This window comes from Equus quagga, chromosome 8, assembly GCF_021613505.1.
Source record: "Equus quagga isolate Etosha38 chromosome 8, UCLA_HA_Equagga_1.0, whole genome shotgun sequence".
Lineage (NCBI taxonomy): Eukaryota > Metazoa > Chordata > Mammalia > Perissodactyla > Equidae > Equus > Equus quagga.
The window spans coordinates 17,898,707-17,911,611 of record NC_060274.1 but is presented as its reverse complement, the minus strand read 5'-3'; the positions used below and the strand labels follow the sequence as shown (position 1 = coordinate 17,911,611).

Here is a 12,905-nt window from a genome sequence, read left to right as displayed (position 1 = left end):
TTAGGTACTTTTGAATACCATAAGCATTTTCAAGTCCATACTCCAAACTACTTAGTGTCGACACACATCAGCCACGGCTCTCTGAGCTTAGCAGAACTTTAAAGAGGGGTTTAGTTTGTACTTGTTATAATTAGTACCTTCAAAAACCATGGATTAGATTAAAATAGGTGTACGGATTTTTAACGAGAAAAAAGGCAACACCTCCCATCGAAGGCCTCTCTTTGCTGACTTACTGGCTTATTTATTCTGAGGAGTAAGACGGTGCCAGTGGTTAGGACTGCCGTTCAGGCAGCTCTCGTCTCCATATGAGGAGCATTTTGAGGAGCTCCACTAAGAATATGCAAAGCCAGGGCCCGAAGGTTCAGTCCTTCAGTACCATCCTCATCCCTCACCCAGTTTCTCTTCTCTGAGACAGTGAGCTGAGCAGGGGCAGCCCTCGGCGTTCCGACACTGCCCAGGGAGGCAGGCAGGCTCATTAGCTTGGGGATCACAGTTGCAGAGTGACTCTTTCGATGAAAAGATAGATTCGGGCCGTGGTCTGTCAAAGACGATGGTACAAAAATATCTAAATCCATATTAAAAGAAAGTGAAAGGCTGACTTTATCCAAACAGTCGTTGCTTCATTTTTGTGGAAGCTAGATCTCTGAATAAATAAAGGGTATATGAATAAATCTTAAAATATTACATTTTTGTTTTAAAAGAATCTGCAAACTTCACACTAGCTAGACACAGTGTAACTCCCCACATATAATATGGTGCTTCCTTCGTTCTCCCTCAAAGCGCATGACTAGGGCTCAGAGTTATGGTCCCCAAACTTCCACGTCACTGGCCCAGCCCTATCCATGGTCTAGTTACTGGAAGTTTTGGGAAAATAAAGTATTTCTGCCATTAGTTGGAATGTGTGTCCCATGTCCACTGCGGATGATGAAGTCAGTTCAAATCAGTGGTTTATTTATAGCCTCCATAGTTGTACACATAGAAGGCATCCAGTGAACAGATTTTGGAACAACGGGATCAGCCATAAATTTCACTTTGAAAAGCAGCGTAAAAATATGCAACAAAGATGTGAAATTGCCAGTCCACCGTTCAAACAAACTAAAAGTGCTTTAAAAGCAAGATGTTCTGAAAATAGACTTGACTTTTTTTCCTTTTTTTGTCTTTTCTGCTCTGTCCGCTTAACAGTTAAGAATGTGTCCCCACCTTTGTCTGTTCAAATATTAAACCAAGCTGCGGGATTCTGTTCTCCTTCTCACTAGGAAAGTATTTTTATTGAGTGGAGAAATAAATGCAAGGTGTGGTTGAAGGAGCCGGTGCTCCTTGTGAAATTCGTAACTTCTGCTTCAGGAACTCATATTGCCCAGAGCCATGGTTTTACCTTCGACCCCGGGAGTCCGGCATGTCCCAGGGGCCATGGGGGGCCTGGGTGGCGTGAGGCATGGTGGTCACGGAGGGGGTGGGGACCTGCCTGGGCTTGACCTCAAGCCACCCCCACCCTTCAGTCTTGATCTCTTTTATAAATGAAGCTTCATTAAGAAGGACACTCTTGAAAATTTCTGATTTCAAAATACAATTTTCTGAAAAAGGACAATTCTCTTACTGTATGAACTACTGATAACCTTTTCCTTTCCAACCTCTCCACCATTCTGGTCTCTGGTTAGCCTCCCTCTCTGTTCCTCCTGGCCGCTGTGTGAGGGGAATAAATGCCCTCTGAAATACCTGCAGCTGTAAAACCTAAATTGTGTGTCTCCTATGTCCTTTTCTTTATGCAGGAAAAACCAGCATTTGAGTGTTGGGAACTATTTGATCTGTAAGGAAAACAATTTACCATGTACAGCATCCATCAGGGTCACAAAAGAAGCGGTGTCTTGACCACCTCCGCCGCGCAGGCTGAGCACAGAGCCATTGCTGAGGGAGGGCTGCACGTCTTGTTTGTGGCCCCGCTGTCCTAGCTGTCGGGAAGCCATCAATAGGAAATTGCAGAAACTCCCGTCTCAGACAGAAGAGGAGTCTTAAGTGGAAGGGGGTCAAGTGCACTTAATGCTCCCAGGGGGGGCTCTGTGGTTTCCTGTTGTGATTCCAAAACTCCCATTATAGCAAGATTAGAAACTGTAGTAAAGGTTCCCCTAAATCTGTCGAACACTTGAAGACCGTCATGAAAAATGCCAAGGGTCGAGTTTTTAGCTGCCATTGGAATCCCATCGAGTAGTGCATGTGTTAAAATATTTATTGAGTGCCTACTAAAGCCAAGCTTTTTAAACTCTAGATTGCAGGTTGTTAGTGGGTTGTGAAATCAATTTAGAGGGTCATGAACAGTTTTGTGAGATTGAATAGAAAAAATCAGGGTGCATTCCAAAGGGAAGATCAGAGTTGTGACTTGTGACCTTTGTTGCACTTGTGTCTGTGTGCAGTTGTGTCTGTGTGTAATGGGTGATGATGTCAATGTCTTTCTTACTCTAGATCATGATTTAAAAAATAGGTTGAGAGCCATTGTGAGCACCAAAACCAGGACTAGAGTGATGCGGGTGAGCGGGCAGGGTGCAGACATGAAGGAGGCGCTCCCTCTCGGGTACCAACTGCACGTGCGTGGCTGAGAGTGAGCACTTCCTCCAAGTGTGCCCCCGGGCGCCTTGCTCACTTTCCCCTAATCCCAATTCTGATGAGCATTTTGGAGACCTCAAGATTTGACCCATGAGCTCTGCCACTTAAAGCGTTGTATCAATTTGGGAAGATCATGGTTCTCCCCACATCCCGATGTTAAGAGAGCCTGGGTCAAGATGGGATGCAAAACCCACCCGGAGCACAGGACTCCTCGGTTCCAGGAAACATCAAAATCCTGAAGGCTTTTCTTTCTGCTAATAACCTTTCCACATCCAAACATTTTCGGTAAATTAATTCTCCTCCAAACTGCTGTGGGTTGGTAACGATTTTACAGACATCACCAGCAGACCTCTTAATGCTCAAGAGAATGGAGGTGTGCCTGCTGAGGGACTAGACAGAAGCTGCTGACCAACCATCCTTCCACCTCAGGGTGAATTCAGGGATCTTTCCAATAGAAGCAGAGTGCGAACATGCAATTTATATGTATAGTTTATACTGAGAGTTCAAGAGAAGGAAAGCCGTATTTCTAAAATTTATTCTAAAAGAGTTTTAAGAATTTTCCATTTTAACTGATTTTTAAACTGTAGGTTTAACGTGATATGCATTCTGAAGAGGTATTTCCCTCGTACCTGGGTATATCCCATTTTCTCTGTGATGATTTTTTTATTACTGAAAAATGGGACCATGGTCAGTATATTCAGTAGTAACACTGGGCTAATGATCTCCATGCAACAATGAAATAATTCCTAATAATGCCTAATAATGTTAGCATGTTACTAACATACAGGTGGCCGGGGTCTGAGGCCTCACATTATTATACTTATGGGAAGACAGGTGTCATTTGACCATGCTCTGCTTTGCCAAATGTAGAATACTTCAGTTGCTGATTTGTGTCTTATCAAAAAGGATGGGGTCATTAACAAAATGTCTGACTGAGGAGGCTCCTGTTCTTATCTGTTGGGCTTAGTGTCTGGCATTATGCTTGACATGATACGTTTAATATGATCAGTTTGAAATTATAGCAAGCTTGGTAGACAGCTGTGAAATCATGGGAGGAATTTGGTTTTCTGTCTACTGATAATGGCCAAACCACTTATGATGATGTCACAGTGTCGCAAGCTTTTTATTTTTGTTCCTTTCCCCTCATTTATACAGCACACACATAGAGATTTTACCAGAGAATGTCTTTCATTTACCCAAAAGTCTCCATTTCCTTCTTAGAGTGGGCTCTGTCTACACCTCATCTTCCCCTCCCAACCACCTGATTTCTCCTTGCTGCTCTCTTATTGAAAGGGTGAGCTTGCTTAATGGGGAGATGCCCAAATTCTAAATTAAAATATTTATTAGCAATGTTTACTGAAACAACAGACCAGGAAGAGAACCTTAAGTTACAGGATAGTAGCTTTCTGGAGAATTGAGCCAGCCATTTCTTTGCACCTTTCAAACCTGATGCGGGTTTAAGATTTTTGTCTTTTTCTGTAGGCCTGGAGTGCTAAGATCATTTGACCCCTTTGCTTTATCATCCGGAGTATTCCCCTGAGCCCAGTGTCAAAGCACACACCAAACACGGTATTTACCAAAAATGTAACAAAGGACAGTAATTATAGCCTGTGTACCTTAAAAGTATTGATGAAAACTAAGCATTTAGCACAGCGCGTGATGCATAGATAGTAAATTTTCAGTAAAGCTCATCAAGCAGTAGCGATTAATAGCAATCAACCATTTTCAGATAAGTAGATTATATCTGGTTGATACTTCAGTCATCAGTCAGACAGGTTATTGTGATCAGGGCGTTTGCTTCACTGGGAATTAGAACCATGTCAGTATTTTATAGATTGTCGCAGGCAAAATGCTCACTTAAGCTTGTTTGCTTATTTATACCAAGGTTGGTTGACTGTTTCTAGGATGCATGTACCTCACGCACGTGGACAAACCGTGAAGAGGAAGGTGCAGTGGGAGCATTCGCTGGTCACCAGTGCACCTTAGGGCCACCATTTCTAGAACCTGTCCAGGAATTCAGCCCACCTCCCGTTTTCAACCAAGACCTTAGGAAATTGTACTCTCTCAACAGAAATCCCATCAGTGTGGTTTCCAAATGGAGTATGCATGATCACCCGTCTTCCGCCCTTACTACGGCTGGGAACGGACACTGGGCCTAGATTTACTTTACTGCCTGACACAGCATATTTCTTTTCACATAACTCAATTAATTTCAGCAGCCATGAGTCCTTTAATAAGACTGAGAATGCTTTCTAAAAACAAAAATGGACCATAATAGCCCTCTGTCGCCCAACGTCTTAAATGATGATTTTATGTCCGTAGTATGATTCAACAATGGGGTAGGGAAGTTGGAGATTTCACTTATGTCAGCACACCTTTATACATCAATCTGACTGATTGGCTTTTTCAGATGTGATTGTAAAATATTTCCTTGTCTCATAGGCAAGACTCGGAAAAGCGGCCTTCTCTCTGCCAAGTCATCAGCCGAGTCCAGCTTGAAGTCTTTCGGCAGGAACCAGCTGGGCAACTACCCAACCTTGCCTCTGATGAAGTCGGCGGACGCGCTGAAGCAGCGGGAGGACGGCAGGCTGGGCAGCGGTCTCACCCCCCACCCCTCCAAGCGCTGTGGCCAACCGTCTGTGACTGGTTTGAATAAAAACCGCAGAAGCCTCCCCGTTTCCATCTGTCGGAGCTTTGAGACCCTGGAGGGCTCCCAGACTGTGGACACCTGGCCCCGATCCCATTCCCTGGATGACCTGCAAGGAGAGCCTGATGCTGGCAAGGATGTGCCTGGCGAGGTGACAAAACCCTCCCCTCAGATTGTACCGGAAGTGCCACAAAAGACAGCCTCGTCCATCACAAAGGTTCCAAGCCCTGAGCGAGCTTCTGCTGTTGACAATGCATTGCTACTGACCCAAAGCAAGAGATTTTCTGAACCTCAGAAAGTGACTACTAAGAAACCAGAGGGCTCGATAGCAGCCTCTTCACGTGGCACGTCCCCTCCTCCATGTTTGCCCAAAAACTACGATGCTCACCCTCCCGGAGTTAAACACAGTTTAACAAGGACGCCTCTTGAGGGTCACAGAAAGGGACTAGAGTTTGAAGGAACCTGTCACCCCATGGGCACCAAAGAAGGCACTGATGCTGAGCAGAGGGGCCCAGAGACAAGGACGCAGGCACGAAATCCTGCACAGCCTCCACCTGTTCCTGCCAAGAAGAGCAGAGAGCGCCTCTCCAACGGCCTCCACCTTGTCCCTCCTGGTCCCGAGGCCCCGTGCCTGCCGCTTAAAAAGGGCAGCCCCAGCGGCCCTAGCGACTGTCACTCTCCTCAGGCTTCTAGGCCTCCCTCAGGGCAGGAGCCTGGCAGCCCCTTGAGTGCGAGGCCACCACCATGGCTCTCAGAGCTCCCAGAGAGCACGAGCCTCCAGGAGCACGGCGTGAAGCTGGGCCCAGCTCTGTCCAGGAAGATCTCCTGTTCTCGGGGACTCGATCTGGAGATGCTCACCGAAAACAAGCTACGAGCCGAAGGCATCGATCTCACCGAGGAGCCCTATTCTGATAAGGTATCAACGGCCCTGGCCTCGCTTCCCAGGCCTCTGCTTGTATGTCAGGCAGCCAGGGAGAGGAAGACCACAGCTTCCCCAGGAGGCCAGCCCGGTGGTGGTTGGGGGGGCGTGCAATCTCACCGTGAGAGCACAGATGCCCCACAGCAGGGCCTCTGCCACCGGGTGCTGAGCGCTGGAGTGAACGGGGAGCACAGTGTCCAGATTAAATGCAAATACAGCCTCGGAATTTTCCTTTCTTTTCTTTTCTCTCCTTTTGTTTTGCTTGTTTTGTTCTTAATTTTTGACAGCTGTGTTTTGCAGGGAGCGCTCTCAGTACTAGAACTGGGTCCTGAAAGGATGGTTGAGTGGACAGGACACGCTCGAGTTCCAGTTTCCATGTTTTAGCTTGTGTGTTTTTAGACTTTAAGAAATCCCTATTTCATTTCCCCAATGGAAAATGGAAAATGAATAATAGCCTGCATAACTACCTCTTAGCCGTATTATTAGGAGCAAATAAAATAAAGGTGAACGTACTTTGAAAATTGTAGGACCCTGTTCAAATGTAATAATCGTATTGCACAATTATCTGTATGGGTAACGGGGGGGAAAGATTATATAAAAATCCCATTGTACCAAAACCATTGAGATCTATAATGAAAACTCATTTCTCATTTGAAAAAAAGAGATCTACCAATAGCAAAATGACTTTGAAGACAAATAAATGATAATCAATGAAGCCCCATATGTCACTCATGGAAATGCATGCTTCGTTATAACGCATTCCTGGGAGTCCTTTTTCTGAAATTCTTATGACCACCAATGCCTTATAATTGCCTGACAATAAGATCTCCTCCTCAGTATTTACTAAATAAAGTCCTTTGAATGGAAGATAGTGAGGACTCTTTGTTGTTGTTAGTGACTTTAAGTCAATCCACCTGCTGGCGCCCGTGTCCAGCAGAGCGGAACCCTGCCCAGTCTTTCTGTGCCGTCCTCTCCCCTTCCACTGCTGTGTCAGACACTGCTCTGCTGCTATTCATAGGGTTTTCATGGCCAGTTTTTTCAAAAGTGGGTGGCCAGGTCCTTCTTCCTAGTCTGTCTTAGTCTGGAAACTCTGCTGAAACGTGTCCACCATGGGTGACCCTGCTGGTATTTGAAACCCCAGTGGCATAGCTTTCAGCATCACAGCCACATGCACCTGCCACAGTGTGTGGGTCCCTGATGGGAAACAGACCCCAGGCCCCGGCATTGAGAGCGCTGAATCTTAACCACTAGAGCACCAGGGCCAGCTCGTGAGAACGCTACAGTAAACGCTGGCATGGTGGTGTGGTGGCGCAGCTCTTCATAGGTGAGGCACAAACAGCAGACTGTCTGGACAGCAGAAGTTCACCATTCCCTGCAATTGAGGAGACTCTTCCCTAACATTTTGCAAAATGCTAAGGTACACCGAGATGAGGGAATTGGCCCCCAAAATATAAGATGCTTGTGTCCTGCTTTAATTATGTTTCAAAACATTTTCCTGGAGTTCGTCACTCCCTGAAAGATAAAGATGTAAAAGTATTCTCTCTAAATCATCCATCCTGATTATAAAGAAAATATTCACTTCCAGTGAAAACTTTTGGTGTTGTTTTCTAGTAGTTAAGTGTCTTACCCTGCCTTACATTTGCTGTGTTTGGAAACAGAAAAAGATCCTTGCCACCCTTGATAACACATTTCTGTCCGCCCTCGCAGCATGGCCGCTGTGGGATTCCCGAAGCCCTGGTACAGAGATACGCAGAGGACTTAGAGCAGCCCGCCAGGGACGTCGCCGCCAACATGGACCAGATCCGCGTGAAGCTGCTTCGGAAGCAGCACCGCATGGCGGTGAGCAGCCTGCGCTTCGGGCCCTTGCTCAGCTTTTTGAAGCCCATTTAGTTACAGAGCTTAACGAAGAGCATGCTGGCGACCACTGAGTAGCCCAGGGCTCGTATAGCTGTAGAAAGGAGACACCCGGGGGGAAGATAAAACATATTCAGCCTACAAAGTTTTAAAAATACAGTTTTGGAAAGAAAAAAAATTATCCATAATCCCAGCACTACAAAAAAATGTTTAAAACTCCTTCTAGTCATTTCTCTACACACATACAATAGTTAATGTACAGTTTTGAAACCTGATTATTTTCAGTGATCAGATCATGAATCTATTTCTCTGTTACTGCAAATTCTTTTGTATTACTGATATTTCAAAGTGTTCTAGAAGGTCAGTGTGGCCTCGTTTAGCCAAGCCTCTGCTGAAACATTTAGATTTTTGTCCAATTTTTTATTTTAAATGATATAGTAAAGAACATCCTTGTCGATACATCTTTGTAGACGTCAAGGTTAATTTCGAAGGATGCATTCCTTCAAGAGGGTTTGCTCCAACGAGACTGCACAAAATCTCAAAGATTTGCACATTTGTTAGTAAATTACTTTTCTGAAAGGTATAGCCCTTGACCTTCCCGGAAGTCAAGTGTCTGTCCATTTCACTGCCCGGGCCAACACTTGATAGTATTGTGTTTTAAATTCTTTATGACTATATTGATTAAGTGTTTAATTTTCTAGTTGTTAATGTAGACTCAAAATACAGTGGAAAATCTACTTTATAAAAACCCTACCCATTGAACATCTTACTTTTCACACTAGTTCACAAATTTGTCTCTTTAATCACCTTTCATTGAAAAGCATATCACCATGAGACAAAATAGCCAGAAATATAAATACTTACAGTCTGGAGACTTGGGCACATAATTGGGGTTCGATCTCATTCCAACTGCCTTCTGGAACCTCACACACTTCTTGTCTCCCCTTTGAGAAGTCCAGAAAGAATTCTCAATGCCAGTCGTGGTCTTTGATGTCTCATGGCATTATCGCTCTCTGAGAGCCTAGGAGGGTGATATTTCAGCAGTGTTCCTTTCAGGCATGTGAGAAGGAGCCCCCCCAATGGCACGTGTTAAGGCTTGATAAAATTGCTCTCTTTCTTTATCCAGATCCCAAGTGGTGGACTCACAGAAATCTGTAGGAAACCCCTCTCTCCTGGGTGCGTTTCGTCCGTGTCGGATTGGCTGGTTTCCATCGGGCTGCCCATGTACACCAGCGCCCTCACTGAAGCGGGGTTCAGCACACTGGGCCAAGTGCCTTCTCTGTCCCACAGTTGTCTTCAGGAGGCCGGCATCACAGAGGAGAGACACATAAGCAAGCTCGTGTCCGCGGCCAGACTCTTCAAACTGCCACCGGGCCCCGAGGCCATGTAGCCAGACCCGTAATGGACCTGACAGGACAAGAGCCGCCCTTTCACTGTGCTTACGACGCGGATGCAATTCCTCCTCCTCTGGACCTGCAGACCAGATCCTGGAGAAAGGCCCCGTTTGTGGCCACACAGCACGAAACCTTGGCACAGGACTGACGACCCTCTCTTCTCCGGAAAAACCCCCTCGAGGAAACTGGTGTGGTTCTCTTTGACCCCCAAAGAAAAGACAAGCACTTAGTTTTATTTTCAGAACACAAAAGAACCAAGAAGCCAACTTGCCACGAATGCTGTGCCTCTGGTCTGTCCTGGTGCGCTGGGAGAGGGCTGGGAGCAGAGGGAGGGGCAGCCTGTCCGTTTCTCACGATGCCCTTGCCCTTCTGTCACCCGGCAGGATACCCGAGGGCCAGACGGGCTTTAGCTAGGCCAAAGTAATAGACTCGGGAGCTCTTGTACACTATTGACCATGTTCATTTGTTCAAAAGTAAGAAAACCTGGCTGCACTAGAAAACGGAAGTCCTATTCTCCTTTAGATAAATGAGAGACATTTTATTAATTGCTTTCTAGCAATCAGCTTTTATTTGCCTTAATATAAGCTTTTGAGCAGTTATCTAACTAATGTTCACTACCCTGAAACCATCATTCCAAATTTCCAGCTTAGACTGCCAGCTAACATATCTGGGATGTTTTCAGCAAAAATGGGCTTTTCTAATGGTCTCATTCTAACATGGCTTACTTCGTAGGGGTGTTTATCCGACAAATTTCACCTTGGCTTTCAGTTTTTAAACTAACCACAAATCCAGTAAAAAGCTATCTGAAATTCATAAAGATATCATGTGTGTTTGTATGAAAGTGTGTGTGTGTGTGTGTGTGTGTGTGTGTGTGTGTGTTTTTATAGCCACTACCTTTCATTTTAATCCGTTTAGTATTCTTATCGTGTTGGTCACTGTGTGGCAGTATTGACTTGGGATCTTGACCACATCCATTCCAAAACTCAGTCATCATCTAACAGGCCCCCTTTGCGAAAAGTCATTGTAAGGTTGAATATTTCAGAAAAGATGTTTTTAAAAAGGGAAATCATTTCTAAGATGTTTTTAAAGGGTTTGTCTTCAGTTTTATAAATAAGATATTGCTTTCCTTCTTTTCTTGTTTAGAGAATTCTTTTAATTCAAATAAAGGTTCATTTCAGAGCCAAACCACAGTAGCCATGCATTAAGTAGTTGCATATTTTCAATTGTTTTCCAACTGATTTCAGCAAATTTTCTAGCAAGCAGAAATTTAGATAACTAAGCTGTGTAGGTTTCCATAGCTTACCAAATGATTGTCCTTTACATTCTTATCAGAAGCACTATTTTAAGCATTGGTTGTGATCATTACAATAGAAACAATTTGAACCCAAAGGCTTGATTAAAAGTTCTGTACTATTTCATCTGCTCACTAAAACAAGTGATGTCCCTCAGGAAAAAAAAAAAGTGATTTCATTCATTACAAAGCCATTTTAGCATTTGCTTTCTAGACCTGGATCCATGTTTCTGAGGAAGAGGATATTCTCAGGTGATATATTTTTTCATGCTTTGGTAGGCATTTTTTAAGATAATATATGTTTCTTCTGTAATAGTCACCTTCTATAAGATGCCATGTGAAGAAGTTGTAGCAATATAGAATAAAAAACTGAAGCTGCCAAATTTCTGTTGAACTCTTAAAAACAGCCCGTTCTGGTCATCTCGTGTTGTGACATTCCTGTGAGCATAGCAGCCCTTTTGGACTGTAACAAGGCTGCAGGTTTCTCATATAACTGCATCGCTGGAATGTGTTTCGGGTGCTGTGGTAAGAGGGGTGCTGTAAATTGGGCACCTCATCCTGCTTCTACAGTCCCGCAGCGTCGCCTTCGGAGAGACCGCTCATGGTTTAAGCTGAGCAAAAAGACCACACAAGAGTCATGTAATAGGTAAGAGAGGAGAAGGGGAAATCTTCTGTGAATTTCCAAGCATTAGTTCATTTTCAGTGTAAGATTTTCATTTCAGTGAAAGTGGCACCAGAAAAGGGAATTTTCTGAGTATGAGCGTTTGAGGATGCCAAACCGTATTTTTGTCACTCTGCTTTGGAAATCATTGCCTTCGCATACAAAAAGCAAATTCAGGGACCGTGAGTAATTTTCCATCGGAAGGTCTCCCTAATCTGAGGGGTCTGAGGTAGTTTTTACTTTATTGTGCTTTTCTTTAATCTTTTTTTTTTTTATCTTTAGTATTTGTTTGGTCTTCTTTTGCTTTAAACGTTTAATTGATCCTAGAAAAGCCTGAATGTTTGTGTGTGACATTTGACTGAGGTGGTTTGGGGCCGCCTGGGGATGCTAGAAGACAGACAGGTGGCAGGCTTGAGCAATATCCAGTTTTAATCAGTTGCACTTGGTACAGAATGTTCTGGAATGGTGAAAACTGTTGTCTTTGGAAAGCACAAAAGAAACCTGGAAGGCAGTTCAGCTCAGGTAGCCACACACCTGCTGTGTGTAATTTTTACTTTGAAGCTGTCTACGAGGAAACGCAGCCAGGCCCAGCCACTATTTACATTCCCAGATAACCAAGAAGCAGGTAGATTTTCATGGCCTTTCCCTAGTCAGAGGCCTTTTCTCTGTCCTGAACCCAGGTATAGGTGAAATTGGAAATTACTAGTCTATTGCAAATCAGTTTCTGACATAGCAAAGTTTGCTTTCATAATTGCAGCAAAAGAAGTCAGTTCACCAAGTCAATGCTGCATGTGTGTACTGTATTACTTTCGGGAAGAAAAAATATATAGTAGTCTGAGTCCAAGTTATCTTGATTATAAATTGATAGAGAAAACAAGAAACTGTCAAGCAAGTTATATAACAACTAACAGCATTGCACTTTCTGTATATGAAATCAATATTTAAATAACTTATTTTTCTCCATTGCTGTTCTTAAACATTGTAAGTAGCTGTAATATACCAGTACCAATATGTTCTTGCGATTGCTTCAGCCCAAGAAAGCTGTGTATTGTTTTAAGAATTGTAAAAATTATTGTGATGATTCATTTAGCAAAAAGTGGACAGAAGGGTTTTCCTATGTATCAAAACTTGTCTATAAGTATGTCATCTGTGTACCTAGAAAAAAAGTAAATAAATTTCTTTAGTTGAATATGCCTCTCTTGTTCTTTGGTATTTCAAAGATGGGGTGGAAATGAAAGAGAACTTATAAAATGTGCTTTAGGAATGAAATATATTGTAAAAATAGTAGTTGCATACAGTTACTTCTGCCGCATCCCCAAGACTCGCTATCTGACCCACGCTCAGATTTCTCCGCCAGTTTGTTGCATAATCAAGTCATATAATCATAGCGTCCTAGACCAGAAAGAGATTTTTTGGAGGTCATCTCTAGTCTAAGCCCATCGTTTTCAAATGAGGATTCTGAGTCCATGTAGGTGGTGGACTTGCCTGACATTATGCAGTTAAATGGTACGGAACCCAAGTCTTCCATTGAGAGAGAAGAA

General features: G+C 43.8%; 1 protein-coding gene across 7 annotated transcripts in view; it reads left to right on the top strand.

Moving 5' to 3' along the window:
• The window catches only part of SASH1 (SAM and SH3 domain containing 1), a 299,791-nt gene extending 287,238 nt beyond the window's left edge, over window positions 1-12,553 (top strand). For all 7 annotated transcript variants that reach the window (XM_046670365.1, XM_046670367.1, XM_046670364.1 and 4 more), the window contains 3 exons: window positions 5,041-6,161; window positions 7,872-8,003; window positions 9,145-12,553. In XM_046670365.1, coding sequence (XP_046526321.1) covers window positions 5,041-6,161; window positions 7,872-8,003; window positions 9,145-9,408 — 1,517 coding nt within the window. In that variant the 3' untranslated portion in view covers window positions 9,409-12,553. The remainder of the gene's footprint in view (window positions 1-5,040; window positions 6,162-7,871; window positions 8,004-9,144) is intronic.
• The last annotated feature ends 352 nt before the right edge of the window (window positions 12,554-12,905 follow it).